General features: G+C 32.9%; 1 protein-coding gene across 1 annotated transcript in view; it reads right to left on the bottom strand.

Moving 5' to 3' along the window:
- Positions 1-3037: 3037 nt before the first annotated feature.
- The window catches only part of LOC145334794 (neo-calmodulin-like), a 28841-nt gene continuing 9657 nt past the window's right edge, over positions 3038-22221 (bottom strand). Inside the window, exons 2-13 of the mRNA XM_080180402.1 lie at positions 14948-15031; positions 12138-12195; positions 10024-10088; positions 9470-9509; positions 8796-8840; positions 7276-7299; positions 6428-6477; positions 5125-5160; positions 4358-4410; positions 3984-4039; positions 3838-3912; positions 3038-3203 (exon numbers count right to left, since the gene is read on the bottom strand). Of these exons, the coding sequence (XP_080036528.1) occupies positions 3174-3203; positions 3838-3912; positions 3984-4039; positions 4358-4410; positions 5125-5160; positions 6428-6477; positions 7276-7299; positions 8796-8840; positions 9470-9509; positions 10024-10088; positions 12138-12195; positions 14948-15030 (615 nt within the window). The 5' untranslated portion in view covers position 15031 and the 3' untranslated portion in view covers positions 3038-3173. The remainder of the gene's footprint in view (positions 3204-3837; positions 3913-3983; positions 4040-4357; positions 4411-5124; positions 5161-6427; positions 6478-7275; positions 7300-8795; positions 8841-9469; positions 9510-10023; positions 10089-12137; positions 12196-14947; positions 15032-22221) is intronic.

The following is a 22221-nucleotide window of genomic DNA, read 5'->3' as shown; positions in this document are numbered from 1 at the left end:
TGCTCCATCGCATACAGAACTCATAGATGAAAAAATTGAGTAAAATTTTTGGATATTTTTATATGATTTTGGAAGATTTATTAGAAAACAATTTTAGTAATTTTGTTTGGTCATAACCATAGGTTTGTAAATTATCCCTTATTTTCACAGGAATCCTAAGGTAAAGTTTAGAATATAAAGGCAGCTCTAAAATGCCTTTATAAAGGATCTTAGATATCCACGGGGGGATGTAAAGAATGTCCCATGTAGAAAAGCTTTGCTTTTTATATCTCAAGTGACTTGTATACTAAAGGTTTCGTGATTAACTGAACTGTAAAAAAGAATATATAAATTCAAAATCAAAACAAAAAATTTAGATAGTTGAATAATTAAATAGATAGATAGAGAGATTTTAACAGGAAAAATTAATTTTATCATTGAAAAGTAACTACAAATGTTTAATAAATACAAATAGATAGATAGATAGTTACTTAGATAGAAAGATAGATAAATTGAGAGATAGATAGATAGATAGAAGGAAGAGGAAATAATCCTTTTATCTTCTACAAGTAAATACAAAGGTTTAGTAAATAGTTAGGAAATTAAATAAATCCAGGGACAATGGACAATTTATGCTCATATAAACGACCCCTTAAATAGTGGATATAAATATTCTTTTTTTCTCCCCGAGGTAGTCATTTTTTTCCCGGTATCATTTTTTTCCCTGAGCATGGGAAAAAACGTGAGAAAAGATATATTTTAGTATAAAGAAATGTTCTATCGGTTTCAAACCTTTTCCATTCAATAGATCTTCACGACTTTGAAACAACTGTCAGACTGATATTTGAAATTCAATCTGTGAAAAAAGATATTCCAGTTTGAATTTTTTGTTTTGAAAATATTTTTTTACATGTATTGACGCCATCTTGGATTTTGAAAAAATTTTTTTGTTAGAAGATTTTTTACAAAATTTTTTTAAAAATAAAATTTTTACAATGAAAAAAATCTTTGAACTTAAATTGACCAATAATTCTAAGATTTTTTCTATTTAATTTGGAAGATTTTTTTTGTTTTAAATTTTAAAGTTTACCTCAGGGAAAAAGTGACTACTTCGGAGGAAAAAATGAAAATTAAAACTAAAATTAAACTACATTTTAGCATAAAAATGAGTTTTTGTTTAAATGAGAATGATATTCATTCCTAAACAAAAAACTGGATAGGAATATGTTCCATGTAGAGAAGTAGCATGATTTCTGTCTGTATGTTGGTAGCTTAAGAGCTTACTAACTGCTATGCCAACTTGACTGTCCTTTACAGCATAGCTTCTTATAGGTCAATGGGTATTTGGGGGGAGGGTACCTCTACCCTCCCAATATAAATAGACCCTAAAAAATTACATTCTAAATATATTTAACTTAAACCAAACTTCGTCATCACTAAAGACGTTAAAAGTTGCACCTTCTGCTGCAAATTCAGATGCGTGCGTCATTAATTTTTGGAGTAATGACTTGGCCCTTAACAGACAGAATTCATCACCATACACAGCAAGCATTTTCAGACAAAGATCATGCAATTAAAGGGTTAGTTGGAATGTTTATTCTTCTGTTTTTTTTTTTCATTTTCAAATCAAAATGTCATTCTTATGAAGGAAAGATAAGAAGACACATTTTAAGAAAAAATGTTTTTTTCGTGCAATTTAAGCTTTTTTAGTTCAAATTTTATGAAGATGCGAAGGGGGTTTGAAGGTTAACCTTTTTATGGAGGGGAGGGGAATCTTTAAACCTCCAAAGATAACTCATCCCTAGAAAAGTTCCCCATATTTTTATTTATTCTTTATCATTTTTAAAACCGTGATTGATCAACCCCCCTCCCATGCGTTAAAATGCCCCCAGAGGCTTCTAGAGGCATAGCCGCTGATGTGGCATATTTTCTTCAAATTTTTTTTTTAAAGTTTGTGATTGTAACTAATCCAATATCCATGTGAAGTAAATGTTTTTTTCTCTTAAGGAAAATTAGGTAGAAAATAAACAAGAATAATCAACATTCATAAAAAGTCAAAAACAAAAAATCATGAAATGTATATTCCCAGTAAGGCTTCGAAACCGATTTATATCCGCTGGATTAGAACTGGTTTACGAAGCCATACTGAAAAATGATTTTTAAGAAGGATAGCTAACTATAACAAACCCCTTCTAAAAAAAAGCAGGGTGTCTGTCTGTCTGCTCATCTGTGTGTGAGTACCTTAATATCTCACAAACCGTTTGACCGATATGGTTCTCCTTTACACTGATGCTCTTATAGGTCCAGAGAAGGTCTGTGGTACCTGCACTGCACCCTGCCAAGAGAATTCGCCCCTGAAAAATTCCACTATTTTTAAAAAAAAACAAAAATGTAAATCTGGAGAACGACTTCCCACAAGCGTTCCTTTTCCTAAACTAAAATGACCGACGGACGAACTAACTATTTTTAAGAAATTGCACTAATAAAGTTATGAAAAATAGAATAAAAAGATCAATATTAGCTTTGTTATTAAAGTTATAAATAAAATTTAATATTAAATATAAAAAATCGCATAAAGAAAAGCTACTTGACCTAAATCCTTATAATAAAGTAACAGAATATGTGTGTTTACCGAAGGAACTCGCTAACCAGTGAACCGATATGGTTCTTCTTTACAATGTAGCTTCTCATAGGTTCTGGGAGGTAATATAATTTTTTGGGGGAGGATTTTACATTTTTCTTTCATAAACTCAAATAAAAAAATAGACGAAACCCCCCACCATTTCAAGAGCCCTTTAGGGGCGTAGCCGCTCGTATTATAAAAAGAGGTAGGTCTTTTGACTCAAAATTCTGATAACTACTAAACCGTACCCTTTCGAATACAGGCTAGGGTAAAGTATTATTTTGTGCTAAAGATCTTGGAAATTGTTGGTCAGAATGGGTCATACTTTTCAGGGAAGATATAAATAATTTCTAAATGGTTTTAATTAGATTTAACATTTAATAATATTATTTTTTATAATTGACAAAATATTTTCTTAATTTTAATTGATAATGATTAAATAAATAATATATTTATTTTCTAAACTAATAATTATATAATAATACATAGTATATATAGGTTTCTAAAAGGATAAAATTATTAGGATAAAGCTAATTATAATTTCATAGGTTTCTTTCTTCTAGTCCTTTCTTTACTCTTTACTCTTTAATCCAGATTTACTCTGAAACAGATTAATAGTATTAGCTTCCCTCAGTAGGTATGTCTGTCTTTTTTTCTGTCTGTATGTCTGTCTGTATGTCTGTCCGTATGTCTGTCTGTATGTCTGTCTGTATGTCTGTCTGTATGTCTGTCTGTATGTCTGTCTGTATGTCTGTCTGTATGTCTGTCTGTCTGTCTGTCTGTATGTCTGTCTGTCTGTCTGTATGTCTGTCTGTATGTCTGTCTGTATGTCTGTCTGTATGTCTGTCTGTATGTCTGTCTGTATGTCTGTCTGTATGTCTGTCTGTATGTCTGTCTGTATGTCTGTCTGTATGTCTGTCTGTATGTCTGTCTGTATGTCTGTCTGTATGTCTAACTGTATGTCTGTCTGTATGTCTGTATGTATGTTTGTCTGTATTCTGTTTGTATGTCTGTCTGTATGTCTGTCTGTATGTCTGTCTGTATGTCTGTCTGTCTGTCTGTCTGTCTGTCTGTCTGTCTGTCTGTATGTCTGTCTGTATGTCTGTCTGTATGTCTGTCTAAGTGTTTTCCTGTATGGTTACCTTTATGTATGCTTAAATGTATATATGTCTGTCTCTACGTCCTGTCTGTCTGTATGTCTTTCTACAGTCTGTCTAAATGTTTTTATTTTTTACCTTAAATAAAATGGTTATAAATTCTTCATAGTTGATATTTCCATCCCCGTCTATGTCTGCATCATTTATCAATTCCTAGATATGTAGATATATTGATTGATAGATGCATAGATATATAAAAATTTTGATTGATAGATAGATTGTACCTCCGTTTCTTCTGGTGTTAGCGGGTCCCCAATAGATTGCAGTACATGAGACATTTCTAAAACAAAAATAATTCAATAATATTCAAAATCTTTATTTATAGTAGTAAAGCTACGCTATAATAACTTTGTATGTTCGTCTCTTAGACCGATAGTCCCTCCGATATACAGATCTTAGTTTTTGAGAAGATTCCCAGATGTTTTGTGCTTTGCTATTTATAGATGTTGTCATACAAAAATATATGTGAGTTAGTTATAGTATCAAGGACGTCCAGGATTTCGGTTCGTCGAGGCTCGTGGTTTTAATCTTATATTATTTAATTTTAATATCCGCAGAATGATGCCTGTAATTTGATGCGATAAACAACTAATATAACCTTGAGAGGAGAGAAATCCATGGCCTTCACGATCAAATACTCGAAAAGCTTCCCTGACAAATGAAAGTAGGCTATAAATCTTAATAAGCATCTTAAAACAAATACGTTGAATTCTATTTGACCGCAGGGATCTAAAGGGATAACACAATGGCCAGTAAATTGATGTGTATCCCCAATGAAACAAAATTACCCCTATTGTAGATTACAATTTAAACGTTTGAACACTTAACTTTATGAACCAACAAATTAGAATTCAATAAAAATCCCCAAAGTAGTAAGGCCGACGAATAAAAAACGTAGTTATAAAACTTTGGAAACTAGAGTAATAAACAGCCCAGTGTCCCCTGCCTCAAAGGTTATTTATTCTATTAAGTGTAAAAAAAGAAATTATGCTTTTGGCGATAAAGGGATTGTTGCATGAAGTGCTGTACATTTGACAAGTTACAATAATACAATCTAACTAATATAATTTTGTATTACAATAGAAAACAATCAATTAGACACCACCAAAATAGTCATCATGCTGTTTTTTGTGAAAACAGGACAGGTATTTATGTTGCATATTTCAACAAAAAAAAGTATGGTTATAAAGTATTGATATTTTTTAGACTACCTGGTAAAAAAATTTAATTCTTTCAAAAATATGTCCTATTAATGTAGTTAAAACTATTGAAGAGAAAAAAAATATGCAGTTCACTAATTTAAGGTTTAAATGCATTTCGTGCAACTACCCCTTTAAACTTTTCCTTGTGAAATTTCTTGTTTACCTTATTTCTTCCTCTATATCTGCGTCGTGGATCTCTCTAAAACAAATAGATGAATTAATAGATAGATATATAGAGAGTTAGATAGATAGATAATTTGATGGATATCAAAATAGGCATACAAAAATCTTTATCGTGCATTGTCTCATCTCTTATGATCCCTGTATTTTATAAATTAGAAAAAGTATCCACAATTATGAAATACAAAATTACCCCTTCTTTCGATTAACATAATTTCGAACCAGGCAGGTTCTAACTTATGGCACAACATGGTTATAAAACTTTTGACACCGATTTAATTTACAGTCCATTGCAATGTCCCCTCCCGTCTTGATTATTCTACACCCTTTAATTCCTCGGTGCTTGCTTACATGTGAAGACCGGAGCACCGAAAACCCCCCCCCCCCCCGCTTAGTTTTGACAAAAATCAAAAATAAGGGGGGGGTAGTTTTTTAACCCCCCGCTTAGTTTTGACAAAAATCAAAAATAAGGGGGGGGTAGTTTTTAACCCCCCCCTTAATATTGAAGAAAATCAAAAATAAGGGGGGGGGTAGTTTTGCGCAAAATTAAAACCTTTTACTGGCCAAAGTCAATAAATAAGGAAATTATGCCCCAAAACATGAATATCCCTGTAATAAGGTTTCCCCTCTGGTATACTGGATTTTCTTGATTTACCTCACTCAACTTTCTGGCGTGTGTACAGTGAAAAAACTACCCCCCCCCCCCCTTATTTTTGATTTTCTTCAAAATTAAGGGGGGGGTTAAGTCTTTGCCTTGCTGAGCCCTTTTCCTCCTTGCCGTTTTCCAGTCATTAAAAAACTACCCCCCCCCCCCCCTTATTTTTGATTTTTGTCAAAACTAAGCGGGGGGGGGGGGGTTTCGGTGCTCCAGTCTACCACATGTAAGCAAGTACCAATTCCTCTTATTAAATCATATAAAGGCGTGCACAGGACCACCCCACCCCAATAGTTGTTTTAAAGTTTGTGAGGGTGTAGAGGGGTGTAAGAAGTTGGACTGTTTGGGTAGAAATCCTTCTTAATATTGCCAGGGGGGTGGTAACACCCCAACCCCACCCCCTTCTGGTATCTAAAGGGATAATGGCCCATAAATTATTGTTTACTCCCAATGATTATACACAAAATTATATAGCAAATTGAAGCGTTTGGATCTTAAACTTAATGGATCAATTAATTAGGATTCCAGTCCTCAGAGTTGTTGAGCCAACGAACAAGAAAACGTTATCATAAAACTTTGAGGACTAGTGTAATAAACAGCCCAATATCCCCTCCCTCCCTGATGTGTGTACCTTGTCATAAGCCAGACAAATTCATTAAAAGTAATCTGTCCATTACCATCCTACAATAAAAAAAAGGATAAAAACATTACCTAGATTACCTCGTAAGGGCGGGATTGCAGTACCGGACCTTATCGAATTGATGTACTGTCCAGGTCCTGGTCCAGCAATCCAGGAGAACTAAGGATGACTAACGCACCCTTCTCTGTCCAAACACCCAAGGATATTAGGCTAAGTAACATCCATCAGACAACCAACTCTCTGTGATGCACGACCTTTGTCTGAGAAGTCCCAACTGTGCATGGTAACGAGTTGCGCCTGTTTTGGGCCAAGGCATTCCCCCTACTCTAACTATTTATGTCGCGCATCTGACATAGCAGCAGTAGGAACCATTTTTAACGTCTTTTAGTTATGACGCGGTGTCGGCCCGAGATTCGAACCTATCACCTTTCCGACGACGGGCGGATGCGCTACGTGTTGAGCCACGGTCGCGGGTTATATAAAAACATTAACTAAATCCCATCGTATTATAGACAGCAAAAACATTAAAACCAGTATGTTTTATGTCTTTACAAAAAAAATAAATGGCGAAAATCACGAATTAATAATAATATTTAAAAAATACAGTTATCTGTGCTCTAGAAGCTGTTTTGGCCTATAAAGTGTTGGGGACGCTATAGACTGATATTGAAAGACCCAATCGAATGTCGGCTCAGAGTCCCCACCCCGTGAATATACAGTTAATTAACCCCTGTCCTCTCTATTCCTTTACTGTAATCTATAATGAATGGATATACCGTAGCTATTAAGTAGCTACGCTTTTAAGGATCAACAATCTTTATTTGAAGAAATTAACTAACCTGGTCCACAACGTTAATCATCTCCTGAAAGAAATAAAAAGAATATGTTAATAAAATCGATATATTATTACTTGTATGTTGCATCAAGTCAATCTGTTGTTAAGGCAACGAATAAGAAACCTTTATAATAAGACTTTGGGGACTAATGTAATAAATACTCCAATGTCCCCTCCCTACGATTATTTTGACAAACCGGCCGACTTTAACATTTATAAAGTAACTTCGCCTCTGAAAGAATAATTGTCTTTTAATTATAAAAACAATTAACTATAATTTAAGAATGTTTTATTAGAAAATTAAAATTTTGGAAATGAATGAACTTAAATGAAAAGCATTTTTCTATAGATTATTAATTTTATAATTTCTATGTCTATTGATTTATATTTCTTTACAATTCTTTCAAGCATAAATATTATGAATAAAAATTTTTTTTTATAATTAAAGTTCTTTGACATTGTGGTAGTCCGACAGACTGTCGTTTCCTAGAGGAGCTTCGCTCCTAGCCAACTATTGATAAGATATCAGGTGTCTAATCTCCTCCCAACAAATTCCTCAGCAAACCTTCTATTGTTTGACCGGCGGCTTAACACGGTCAAACTGCCAGCAGATAGCAGGGGGAAGGTGTTGCCCCTCCCCCTCCTTTTCCAGCCTACCTACCCTTTTTTGGGGGACATTAAATGGACCTACCCTTCTTCCTCTCAACTGGACAACACTTCCCCATCATCTCTATTCCCTTTTTCTGCCTACCCAATATCTATAATTTGTGTATATAAGCTATGATTTTATAATGTAATATTAGTTCTAAATAAATCTTCAATCTGTAACCACTTGGAGTATTTGTTTGATAGAATCACTAAGGCTAGGGGCTCTTTCGCCGGACTTCGCCAAATAGGACTTGAATCGCTTCACCCCTATTACAACATAACTTAGGCTACATCAGGTAGAGAGATGACATTGGAAAGTATATTATGATGGTACCCAAAATTTTTAGAAAACTTAATCTCATTTGTTGGTGCATTTAAACTTTGGAGACTTTCAGTAAATCTGGTTTGGTTGGTTCAAACAAGTATTGTCTAAAGGGGGTAATTTTGTTAATACTAATTGGAGTTTGTTTCATTTGGTGAATGTAATACCCTTCACGCATAATAGAGACGTTAGAAATGGCACTTACTGCAACTATGTCTGGCACGTGACATTAATTGTTCGAGGAAGGCTAGATGCTTTGGTTTGTGAACAGAGCTGGATCTTTAAATCATTTTAGTGGTGAGCCAGATCGGGGTGAGCCAACTTTCCATCAATGAGAGCACAGCATTTTATGAAATGTCGCGCTGTAATTTGCTGAGATTCGGCGCACCTCGATCTGGCTCACCACTAAAATGATTTAATTATCCAGCTCAGGTTGCAACTCACTACTATGAAGAGTTAGGTCTTCCTTACAAAGGTCGTGCAATCAAAGAGTTTGTTGTCTGTCAGGTTGTCTGACAGACGGACTTACGAACAAATTATAGAAAAATACGTACCCTTAGTTCAAATTCAGTTGGGGTCCAGCCAAATGTTTTCATAACCTAACAAAAATAAAATTTCATATCAAACAAGGATGACTTAATCTATAAGGAGCGACGAACGAAAAATATCATGACATACAAACGGACAAAGTGAAAATAAGAGAAAGATAATAAAAAAGAATATTCCAATATATTTGTTGTCTTTGACGGACTAAGAAAGTTGCATACTGTATGCTCTGTGAAAAGGGATACTTTACAAATTTTATCATCAATCTATCATAAAGATAAGCCGAGAAATTTACATTTCCTTATAGAATAAGAACAAGGACAATTACAAGGACAAATGGAGCGAAGCTGAAGAATAAAAATGTGAAATTTGAACAAAATATCTATAAAGGTTAGGACGTAAATCACATGAAAGTGGAGAGGAAGAGAGCAAGGAATAGTAAGGGCATTATCGACAGTCAGACATAAGGACAAACATACACAAACATTCATAAAGTAGCTTGACTACAAAAGAAATAACTATAAGAGTTTTTTTGTGGGGGGTGTTGAGCATTTTTTACACTTGTGATATAACATAGTTTTAAACCTTCGCAGGACCTATGAGAGGCTACAAGCGGTTAGCGAGATCCTTTCATACACACAGACAGACATAAAGACATCTTGTTACTTTTCTTGTGTTTTACCTGTCCCAACTCTAGGGTTGTTATTGACCCGCCTCCATCCCTAGAAAAAAAGGAATTAATCAACAGGGAAATGTAGGGATCTTAAGGGATAAGACAAAATATCATAAATTAATCTATGAGAGACAAAAATACCCTTTAAGTTTATTATGATTATAAGCTGAGCTGGATCTTTATATCATTTTAGTGGTGAGCCAGATTGGGGTAAGCCAACTTTCCACCAATGAGAGCACAGCATTTTATGAAATGCCGCGCTGTGATTGGCTGAAATTCGGCGCACCCCGATCAACCAATGCGAGATTGTGCGTAAAAAACTTTTTGTATAATTGTGGATGTAAACATGATCCCTTGGGGGGGGGGGGGGTGCATCAACACTGTGGGGCTACCCTGTACCTAATACAACTTAACCTAACCTAGCCTAAAGTAACTATTAACACCAGACAAAAAGTAACCCCCCACCAAAAGTATTTTTAAAATTTATTTCAAACTAAAGGAAGGAGAAAGGTTTTTTGCTCCACTTAGAGAGAAACAGCAGTTGTCATGTCCTTAATAATTACCTGTCAAAATAAGAAAAAATGTCTTTGTATTCTTGCAAGGTTTGTGACGGCAGGGTTTCAATCATCTAAAATAGGTTCTATTTAGTATCTATACATCTTTAGTTCTGAGCCTCAATGAAAATCATGTTTAGTATTTAACAAAAAAATATAGAATTAAAAATGTCTATAATATGATGCGATAAATAACTAGTAGCTATCTTTCTATCTATCTTACTATGCATCTATCTATCTCACTATACATCTATCTATCTGTATAAAACCATTGATATTCCCTAATTATCTATCTATCTTACTATCTATATATATTATATATATAGGAACAAAATATTTTGAATTGGGCAATTTTGAAATTGATTCTACTCCTCAAGGCATTTCCTGGGAGCACCATGAAGCCATAGTTCTGATGCAATGAATTTTTGACCACCATAACAGTATTTTCTTAATCCGGGACACTGTAATATCTATCTATCTATCTATCTCTCTATCTATCTATCTCACTATTTATATCACTGTGTATGTATCTATCTCGCCCTTCTTTTTAATGGTCTCCCTATCTTGGTTGTCTTCCTTATATATCTATCTAAGTGTGCATCCCACTGTTTATCTATCTATCTCACTATATATCTATCTATCTCACCCTCTGTGCAATGGTCTCCCTATCTTTGTTGTCTTCCCTATATATCTATCTATCTGTACATCCCACTGTTTATCAATCTATCTCACTATATATCTAACTATCTCACCCTCTGTCCAATGGTCTCTCTATCTTGGTTGTCTTCCTTATATATCTATCTAACTGTGCATCCTACTGTTTATCAATCTATCTCACTATATATCTAACTTTCTCACCCTCTGTCCAATGGTTTCCCTATCTTTGTTGTCTTCCCTATATATCTATCTATCTGTGCATCCCACTGTTTATCTATCTATCTCACTATATATCTATCTATCTGTGCATCCCACTGTTTATCAATCTATCTCACTATATATCTATCTATCTGTGCATCCCACTGTTTATCAATCTATCTCACTATATATCTAACTATCTCACCCTCTGTCTAATGGTCTCCCTATCTTTGTTGTCTTCCCTATATATCTATCTATCTGTGCATCCCACTGTTTATCTAACTGTCTCACTATATATCTAACTATCTCACCCTCTGTCCAATAGTCTCCCTATCTTGGTGGTCTTCCCTATATATCTATCTAACTGTGCATCCCACTGTTTATCAATCTATCTCACTATATATCTAACTATCTCACCCTCTGTCCAATGGTTTCCCTATCTTGGTTGTCTTCCCTATATATCTATCTATCTGTGCATCCCACTGTTTATCTAACTGTCTCACTATATATCTAACTATCTCACCCTCTGTCCAATAGTCTCCCTATCTTGGTGGTCTTCCCTATATATCTATCTAACTGTGCATCCCACTGTTTATTAATCTATCTCACTATATATCTAACTATCTCACCCTCTGTCCAATGGTTTCCCTATCTTGGTTGTCTTCCCTATATATCTATCTATCTGTACATCCCCCTGTTTATCTATCTATCTCACTATATATCTAACTATCTCACCCTCTGTCCAATGGTTTCCCTATCTTGGTTGTCTTCCCTATATATCTATCTAACTGTACATCCCACTGTTTATCTAACTATCTCACTATATATCTAACTATCTCACCCTCTGTCTAATGGTCTCCCTATCTTGGTTGTCTTCCCTATATATCTATCTAAGTGTGCATCCCACTGTTTATCAATCTATCACACTATATATCTAACTATCTCACCCTGTGTCCAATGGTCTCCCTATCTTGGTTGTCTTCCTTATATATCTATCTATCTGTACATCCCACTGTTTATCTAACTATCTCACTATATATCTAACTATCTCACCCTCTGTCCAATGCAGGTCTCCCTATCTTGGTTGTCTTCCTTATATATCTATCTATCTGTGCATCCCACTGTTTATCTAACTATCTCACTATATATCTATCTATCTCACCCTCTGTGCAATGGTCTCCCTATCTTGGTTGTCTTCCCTAGATATCTATCTATCTGTGCATCCCACTGTTTATCTATCTATCTCACTATATATCTATCTATCTCACCCTCTGTCCAATGGTCTCCCTATCCTGATCTTCCCCATCATCTTCCTCCATCATTGGTCTGAAAAGGAAAACATTTTAACCCTTGCCAGGTGGGATCTAAAGTGATAAGACAATGACCGATAAATTGATGTACATTGTACAGTGTGTTTTTTTTATGAGAACTTTTTTGAAAGCAATTTTACCTCACTTATAGTTATCAGAATTTAATGATTAATGGCTTATTTTTTTCGTTTTTTAAGGCAATTAATAGAACAACAAAAAAATATTTCAGTTTTTATTTAAAAAGTTTTCTTAAAAAATGGATTTTCTGTAGTCGACTTTGGGGGGCCAGTACTCCCTCCCTGGTTGAGATATGACCTTTAAACTTTGATATGTTCTAGTACATGTCCCTAATAGTATCTGTATACATTTTTAGCTCTATATCTTAACTTTGAAGTGTTTAGCAGCCATTCTTGCAAAAGGTTGATTATTTGAGCATAAGAAAAATGCGCTAAAACCATTTTTAGATGTTGACACCTAAGTTTTGAATTTTAGATTTTACTGTACTTTTTAAATAAAAACTGAAATATTTTTTTGTTGTTCTATTAATTGCCTTAAAAAACAAAGAAAATAAGCCATTAATCATTAAATTCTGATAACTATAAGTGGGGTAAAATTGCTTTCAAAAACGTTTTCATAAAAAAAAAACACTGTACATCCCACAATTACAATACAGTAAATACTGTAAATTTCAATTAGTGGTTGAAAGGTTTGGACACTCAACTAATTCAAATTCAATTAAAGTTCCCAAAGTTGTTAGGCCAACGAATAATACAACGTTATTTATAGGCACTTTAAAGTATTATTTTCTCGTTCAAACATGTTTAAAATATACACGTGGTACTAAAATTATAAATTTTAACTTTTTCAGTAAAAGTTTAAAGAATACATATTTTTAGAAAACAATAAAATGAAAGATGCATTCAAAAAGATTTTTTTATTTGTTTAATATCAGACAAATATTAATTTTGAATAAACACCCACGCCCAAAATACTTAAAAACAAGGATGCTAACATCCATAAAAGTGAAGCTCTGAAACGTTGGGACAAAAGAACATTAACACTTGTAGAGTGTGAAACTGAATATAAATTTATAAAAGTCTAAACAAAATTGTAAGTAAATTTGTTGAAAAACTTCTTAAATACCTGATAAAGTTTAAGGACATCCTTATATATTAGGACTTAATTTTAGAGATGCTTATAATATTCTTCATTGATGGACCCGAAATCAGTATTCCAAAAATCAGATCAATCGGATAGTTACATCACATAGAAAATAAAAAAAAAAAGTTGCTACGCTTTCTAAATCGTACCTACCTACTACAGGAATCACAATGCAAAGTAAAAAATCGTTAACATGCCTAAACTGAAGAAAAAAGCTATCCGGTCCGATCGTACCTTCAGACTGACCTTAATTATAGAAAAGCATCGTTTTTTTAAGTGTAGGTTAACAAAATACTGTTTTTTTCAAAGTTCATCAATCAGTGTGGGTTTTAAAAATACTGGTAGGAAAGGAACACCATACTGTAAATTGAACAAGCCTCCAAAGTTTAAAAAACATATGATCTCCTTCATTGGCGGAAAAAATTTTGTGGACATCATTATCAAATAAACATGTTATTTACTAAGTATATTTGCGATAACTTTTATTTAATAGATTCTTCCAAGTTTTAACATTTACAAAATGGCTTGCTTTATTGCTTCAAGATCAATGTCAGATCTATATAGGAAATAAATGTCTATAAATGAGCTCAAGTTTTCCACAGAATAAATGTTTAAAACTTATATTTCTCTGATAATCCATTATAAACTCTCATTGGCCAGAACGATAAGACCCATTATTTTACTTTATTAAAAATAAATTCATTTTTTTCATTTCATGTTGCTATTTACATTATATTGAAGAATTTAATTTCTAATCATAAACAAGAAAATTTAGATTTATAATATAGAAAATTTAAGAAAACTCTGTTTTAAAAGAATTTGATTGTGGCGACACCCTTTGTGTGTTCAAATATTAAAAGTAAAATATTAATCATCTTAACCCTTTGGTAATGGTAATGTGAGAAAAAATAAAATTGAAAAATCTTTTTGAAATCATTCAAATTATTAAATATTTACTTCTTTCTTTTATATAGTAATAGCGGGGGAGGAAAATTGATTTATTGAGAAATAGATAAATAGATATGTACTTATAGAAAACTAGCTAATAGCGAGATTATAGTTATATCGAGCCAAACTCTAGTTTTTTAATATCATTGCTATCTGATTGGCAAAAATGGGCCGTATTTCTCATTGGCTGTTGCATATGGCTTAGGCTATTGGTTGGCTAAAGAATGTGTCTTTGTCTTCTGATTTGTTAAAAAAAACTTATGTTCTCCATATCTGATTTGGTGTTGGATTCGGCTTTGCCTTCTTATTGGTTAAAAATGGTCTTCCTTATTTATGATTGGTTGTTGTGTGTGTCTTTAACTGTTGATTCGCCTGCTGATTGGCTATGGATGTACTTTGCCTTCTGATGGGCTAAAGATCTAATTTGTCTTCTGATTGGGTAAGAAATTGGTCTTTCTCATTTATAATTGGCTGTTGCATGTGCCTTTGATTGTTGATTGCTTTGATTCTCTACAGGTGTACTTTACCTACTCATTGGCTAAAAATTGGCTGTACTCATTTCTGATTAGCTGTTGCAGGAAGATTTGCTGCTGATTGGCTAAAGATGTGTCTGAATTCGTATTGATTAAATACTCAGTCAATCTTTAATTAAACATTACCTTATTCTAGCTGCTTGATATGAATGGATCGCAGCTTCTCTGTTCTCCTCCTTTTCAAAATCCTTACAACTGCAGCAATTCATTCTAATCATGGGATAGCAGTGCTGGTTTTAGACTCTTTGGGGCTTTAGTTAAGAACTCTTAATAAAATTACCTGTTATACCAAATTCACTGGTTAAATTAAACGTCTCTTATGATAATTACACCTCCATATTGTACAATTGTACACTTTTTATATTTTGTTTCACTAAATGGATAAAACTATATCTTTATACCTAGTACAATAACACTGTTAATAACAAATCAAACCCTGTCCAAAACAGGAATAAAATACCCAACTTTCACATTCTCTTTTATGTTCACTTTCCCTATTTTGTATTGGGTCTTTCAGATCAGCTAATAGCATCGGAAACATAGTCTTTACAAATAAAAGCAATTTGCTAGCAGACGAAAAGGGTCTTCAACACTTTTGGCAGTTAGTAGTCTATATCATACATCTATACTTTTTCATTCACACTATTAAGAAGTTACTTTCTAAATATTTAACATGGTTTATTAAACACACTAATAAAAACCTGTATTTTAAATATAGAACATGGTGTATTGAACACACTATTAATAACCCACTTTGTAAATAGAGAACATGGTTTATGAAACACACTATCAAAGGCCTGATTTATACATATAAAACATGGTTTATAAAGCACAAACTATTAATAACCTGTTTTGTAAATATAGATATAGAACATAGTTTATGAAACACACTATTAAAAGCCTCCTTCGTAAAAGTAGATCATGGTTTATGAAACACACTAATTACCTAACATGGTTCAAAAACTTCGGAAATAAATAGCAAGGTTTATGAAACATGCTATTAATAACCTGCTTTGTAAATAGGGAATAAGTTATATGATACACACTATTAATAACCTGTTTTAACAATATAGTAAATGGGTTATGAAAATACTATAAATAACCCGTTTTGTAAATAGAGAACATTGTTTATGAAACACACTAACAATTACTAGTTTTGTAACTATCAAACAAGGTTTATGAAACACAGTAATAATAACCTGCTTTGTTAATAAAGAACATGGTTTATGAAACACACTAATAACCTGCCTTGTAAATATCAAACATGGTTTATGAAACACACCAGAGGTGGATTCTTAAAAAAAATCACATAAAAAATCTACAAAAATTAAATAAAATCCTATGTTCACAACACTTTTATGATTTTGTTTAATTTTTGTAGATTTTTAATGTGATTTTAGTGGATTTTTTACGAAAACAATTTTGCCCCTCTAAGCGATTTAGTTTTAGATTAGGGGCATATTTTTTTTAAGAATCCACCTCAGCTTTGTAAAATGAAATAAGGTTTATTAAACACACTTTTTTCTAACAAAGTCCTACCTCTCTGATATCCTAGACTGAACTATATTTAACTATTTCTTCCAATAAATACTATTTATAGACTCTATGGGATAAGTTCTATTCATTGAAATAATTTTGTAAATCCTATAATAAAAGTAATAAGATGTTTGTCTATAGCTAAGGATCTCACTAACTGCTGAACCAATTTGGTTCTCCTTTACAGTGTTAAACATACCCAATAATGATGATCAATATTACCATTTTTAAGATACAAATAACTATAGTTTGGACACTGAAAATTCTAATTATCATCCAAATAATCAAGATTTGATAAAAGTACCTAAAATTTTGACCCAACGAATGATTTGGGTACCTTCCTTCCTGGCTTACACCACAATCCTAAAAGAATGGTCCTATTGACATTAAATGAGTAAAATCTCTTAGATATACTTAGTCTGATGTTACTTGCTACTGCTACTGTCGCACAAACGTATGGCTGCTAACCAAAGTAACCGTCCCATAATCAATTTGATCAAAGTTAGAGTGATATATTGATGTACTCACAAAAAGGTTTAAATTTCCATAAAAATTCTATATTTTTAAGGCCTGCAGAAAGATGTTTTGCAGTTGTCTTCAGTTGAGTAAAGGCTTGTAGAGCACAGACAACTTAAATATCCTTGTTTTTTTTAGATAAGGGGTTATTCCTTAGTTTCTTTTATTACTTAAAGACAGGTTAAGTTAGGTTACATTGGGTTAGTGACAACTGGGTAGCCATGCAGGGTAAGGGCCTATCGCAGGACTTGGTGTTTTAAGGGAAAACACGGATATTTTTTATTACAATTTTCAGTGAAGCTTTGTAATTTTACTTGTGGCTTTTATCCCAATCAAATTTTTCTCTTAAATTTATTTTTTTTAAATAGGATTAGAGGATTATTAAAAGATTTGCTAAAAGTAAATTTTAGCAGTTTTGTATAATTTTTGTTGACCATCAATTTTTTATAACTTTTCATGATTTTCAGTTTCTTAGATCTCTCTGTCCAGTGTCTGACTTGTACTATTTTATTTGTTTTTATATAAACAAGGATGACAGCATCCATAAAAGCGAAGCACTAAAACGGTTGGACAAACGGACATTAACACTTGTATAGTGTCAGAACTGAATAATCAGAATAAAAATATATAAGAGTCGAAGCAAAATTCTCAACAAATTTTATGAAATACTGCTTAATACAAGATAATGGTTATGGACATACCTACATTTTTAGGACTTAATTATAAAGTTGATTCGCTTATAACATTATACTTTGTTGTCCCAGGAATTAATATACCAAAAATCAGATCAATTGGATGATTAGATCACATAAAAATTTGTTGTTAAAAAAGAAGAAAAAAAACATGTTTAAAATAGACGTACGGACATTTTGGTAATGTTTATAGAGTTGCTACGCTTTCTAAATCGTACCTAACTACTAAAGGAATCACCATGCAAAGTTTGAAATCGATAGGACAATTCTAAAATGCTTAAATTAACGGAAAAAAGCTATCCGTTACGGACGGACCGACCCTAATTATAGAAAAGCTTCGCTTTAAAAAAAAATAGGATGTCTTTATGTCTCTCTGTATGTACTTAAAGAGTTTGGTAACAGCCCCCAAGATAAACCACTAAAAGTATCCTCTACGCCACCTCAAACAACCTATGCACTCCAAAAAATTAATTCGAATTAACGATTTTATTTCAATTAAATTGATAAACTTTCTTGTCTAATTTTAATTTCAGATGATTGAAATAAATATTAGAAATATATTCTATTATATAAAGCAGTAGTTTTCTTTTGTTGTCCAATAAGATCTCAATAACCCCTGAACTTATAGAGATCTTCAGTTGTGTGAAAAATTATATTGATCAAGGGATGGTTTTAGGCTAGGCTATGAGCGTAGCCGCTAGTTTTATTTATAAAAGCATATGTAATATGTCTAAGTATAATTTTAACTGTCCTAACCCATTTATTTAATCTATTTATCTTTCCATTAACCAATCAACTTTAAATTTAATTTAACTTTAAGTTACATTTACCTTGGGATTACAGGGATAGGAGCATGGAAGTTAAATTTAATCTTTCACTCGATTTTTTAATTTTTGATATTTTGAACTTATTTAGTGCCTTGGTCTCTTGCATCTAGGGAATCTTAATTTGAAGAAAATAGCTTCAAACCTTCACATGTCAAGTAAGAAAGATAACCATAAAGTAGAGCACGATTGGTTAAGCGGTAACCGAGATATCCAGCTACAGACGGATGGATACACAGACATCTTTTTACTTTAGTTTATACTAGCGGCTTCGCTACTTACTTATAATTACATCTTCTATTACTTACCCAGCAGAACGGATCGCAAATTTTCGCACCTACCCAGCAGGAAAACATTTTCTCGATTAAATAACGAATTTGAAAAATTCGTAAAAGAAATAGTCTAATGTGTTCTCAAGAAAATTACTACTGGTGCTGCTCATAGTCTAATGTGTTCTCAAGAAAATTGTTTTTTGTTGGGGGGGGGGGGGGAGAATTTTCATTTTTTGGGGGGTTAAGTGTGTCCCACCCCCCCCCCCCCCCCCCAAGAAAATAGCTTAAAATCACCACAGGACCAATAGGTAGATACCCTGAAGAGTAGAATCCGATTGGTTCAGTGGTTACCGAGATCTTAAGGGACGGACAGACAGACGGTCAGACGGTCAGACGGACAGACAGACATCAAGCTACTTTGTATTATAGATATTTAAATTTCCAGTTTAAAATAAAAGGCGATTCGACTCACAAAGGTTACAGAATTCTACACAAAACATAACATACAGACTGACGAACAGAAAAAAATGTAAAATAGCTGCGCTGTAAAAGATTAGGCAATATTAAGCCAAAAGATGTTAAGCCAAATTCAAGAAAACGTTATTATAAAACTTTGGGGACTAGTTTAATAAACAGCCCTCTTCAAAATGTCCCCCTCACTCCCTGATTTCTTACAATGATCTGTTTTCAATATTTTATGTTGGACTCATCAGGGAGGGAGGGGACATTGGGTTGTTTGTTACAAGGGTCCCCAAAGTTTTATAAGTTTTCTTATATGTTAGCTCAACAACTTTGGGAACATTTGTTAAATTTTTGTTGGTTTGCTCATTATGTTCAATTTGAAAACGTTCGAACCACTAATCATGTACAGAAGGGGTCATTTTGGTTATCATCATTGTGGATGTATTTCAATTTACCGGCCATTGTCTTATCCCTTTTAGATCCCTGGAACTCACCCTTCTTCAACATGAAAAGACATCGTCCAAAACAGGAAATAGTTTTCTGTAGCGAAGATAATATACAACTAGCTATCTATTTTTCTAATCCAGATTCAAAACACGTACAGCTAGTATTATTAGTGCTAACTTCGTTTTACATATTTTGTTATTAAAAAGAAAGTAATATAGGAAAAGTTTGTCATCTAGTTACTAGTTATTTTCACAAATTGCTATTATTTAAAACTGATATTAAACAGTTTTGTTAAAACGCCATCATGAAACCCTGACAATATTTTTCTATACATCATTCAAAAGTATGTCAATACAAGTAGATTATTATCCAGGGGAGTTTTTTTCAGGGATCTAAGGGGATAAGACAATAGCCGATAAATTGATGTACATCCCTAGTGATGATATACAAATTTATCCCTTCTGTAGATTACAATTATTGGATGAAACGTTTTGACACTAACTTAAATGAATGAATCAATCAAAATTCAAAGTACCCAAAGTTGTTAATCCAACGAATAATGACACGTTATTTTAAAACATTGGGGCATATCATAATAAACAGCCTAATGTCCCCTCCCTCCCAGGATTATATTACTATCTAAGAACAATTATAAGTAGATTTGTTTTTAAATAATTTGTGCTAGTTTGACTTTTTTAAAGCATTCAATTAACAAAATATTGAATAGCATGGACAAGGTGATATTGAACTGTAAATTATACTGGTGCCCATTCATTGACTTTAAAAATGAGTTTTTTTATTCAATATTAAATGGTTGGCCTACACTAGGCATGTCCAAACTTTTCAATAAGTAATTTTATCATCTTTGGAGATGCACAATATTTTTTCGTCCATTGTCTTATACCTTTAAATCCCTTAAATTTATAACTCATGATTCATATTCATTTGACTCATAGACAAATAAAAAAATCACACTCCCCAATTTTTTTAAGTTTTCCTTTTTAAAACTATATTAAAAATAGATTGTTTGAATTCAACACCCCCTGACCTCAAGTTACCCCAGAGGTCTCTAGCTGCTAGTAAACGATGAATTAATATCCAACGCTGTTTGAATTTACCAGTTTTACAAAATCAAAACGTTGTCCTATTACAGCTTATTAATAATTATAATAAATAAAAATTTATATGGCATTTTAACTACTTTTATACACAAACTGTTGTCTTAACTTTTTCATGCTTATCGAAAAGACGAAAAGTTTTTACTACTGAATAATAAATGATTTTGGATGGCTTGGAGGAATAAGGGATGGAACAATCGACGATAGATCATACCTACATAATATTTTATCTAAAATTCTATCTTTGATAACTTTAGCTTGACTTAATAAAGAGAGGTGCTTTCCCTTAAGGTGCCATGCGAGCATAGAATCCTCAAAAAAAACGTAAAAACGAAAATAAGGGGTGTGTAGTATAGTTTCGTTCCTTATGCTTTACCACTGCGATGGGCCATAACCCTGTAAAGCCTATAACTAAACATTACAAAAAAAAAATATAAGTATTCTGTCTGTACCAAAGAATATCCCTTAAATGTATATCTATTTTAAAGGGAGCGTAACACCACACTCCCAAGAGAAATTGTCCCCTAGATAAGAAATTTTGCAAGGTTATTGACCTGACCGCAACTGGAGTAGAAAATATTTTATACAATAATAGTTATTTCTCGCATCTGGTTTTAATCTTATGATTGTACATTTTTATATTCGTAGAAAGCTGGATATAATACGAAACTATAGTTTTTTTCGTATGGATGAGAACCGGTTCTTATCCACCGGATTCGAATGAATATGAGAAAATATTTTATACCATAAATTACATTAAAGTGCCACTACGGGCCTCTAGGGGCGTATCCGCTAGGCATTGTAAATATTCGTACACATTATAACTATAAAGTATATTCGCTACATAATTCCAACAATCAATATAAATGCTCTATAAACAGAAGGATTAATAGACACGATAATAATTATTAATCAAAAACAAGTATGACAACATCCATAAAACAGGCTTCGCCTATAGCATTGTTCTTCGTAGTTCTATGAATCAGTATTCCAAATAGATGAATAGGATAATTATATCAATAAAAAAATGTTGTCAAAAAGTAAAAAATCAACAGGTTTTACGTACGGATATTCTGGTCACGATTATAGATTTGCTACGCTTTCTAAATCGTACCTAGCTGTTATAGGATTAATATTGCATAGCTTGAAATCTAGGGGAAAATTCTAATACGCTTAAATTAAAGAGCTAAGCGTTACTGACGGACCGACCCATATTATAGAAAAGCTTCGTTTTTAATGCCGTTTTCTTATTCGTTGGTTAAACAACTATGAGGACTTTTTAGTGAATTTTGATTGTTTGGTTCCTTGAGTGGAGTGTCCAAACAAACTAATAATTGTAATCAAGGGTAATTTTGTGTAGCATCATTGGAGATACACATCACTTTATCTACCATTACCTTACCCCTGTATAGAGTAGCTGAACAACTCACAATGATCTTTATAGTTTAGTAGTCAAGTATTTACTGATATATATAACCACAAGGAAGCTTACAGGGAGGAAGGGGATATTGGACTGTAAATTATACTGATACC

The sequence above is a fragment of the Acartia tonsa genome, chromosome 12 (assembly GCF_053477335.1).
Source record: "Acartia tonsa isolate MP-2025a chromosome 12, ASM5347733v1, whole genome shotgun sequence".
In the NCBI taxonomy this organism is placed as follows: Eukaryota; Metazoa; Arthropoda; class Copepoda; order Calanoida; family Acartiidae; genus Acartia; species Acartia tonsa.
The sequence above is the reverse complement of the archived record's forward strand: the minus strand, read 5'-3'. Positions and strand labels throughout refer to the sequence as shown.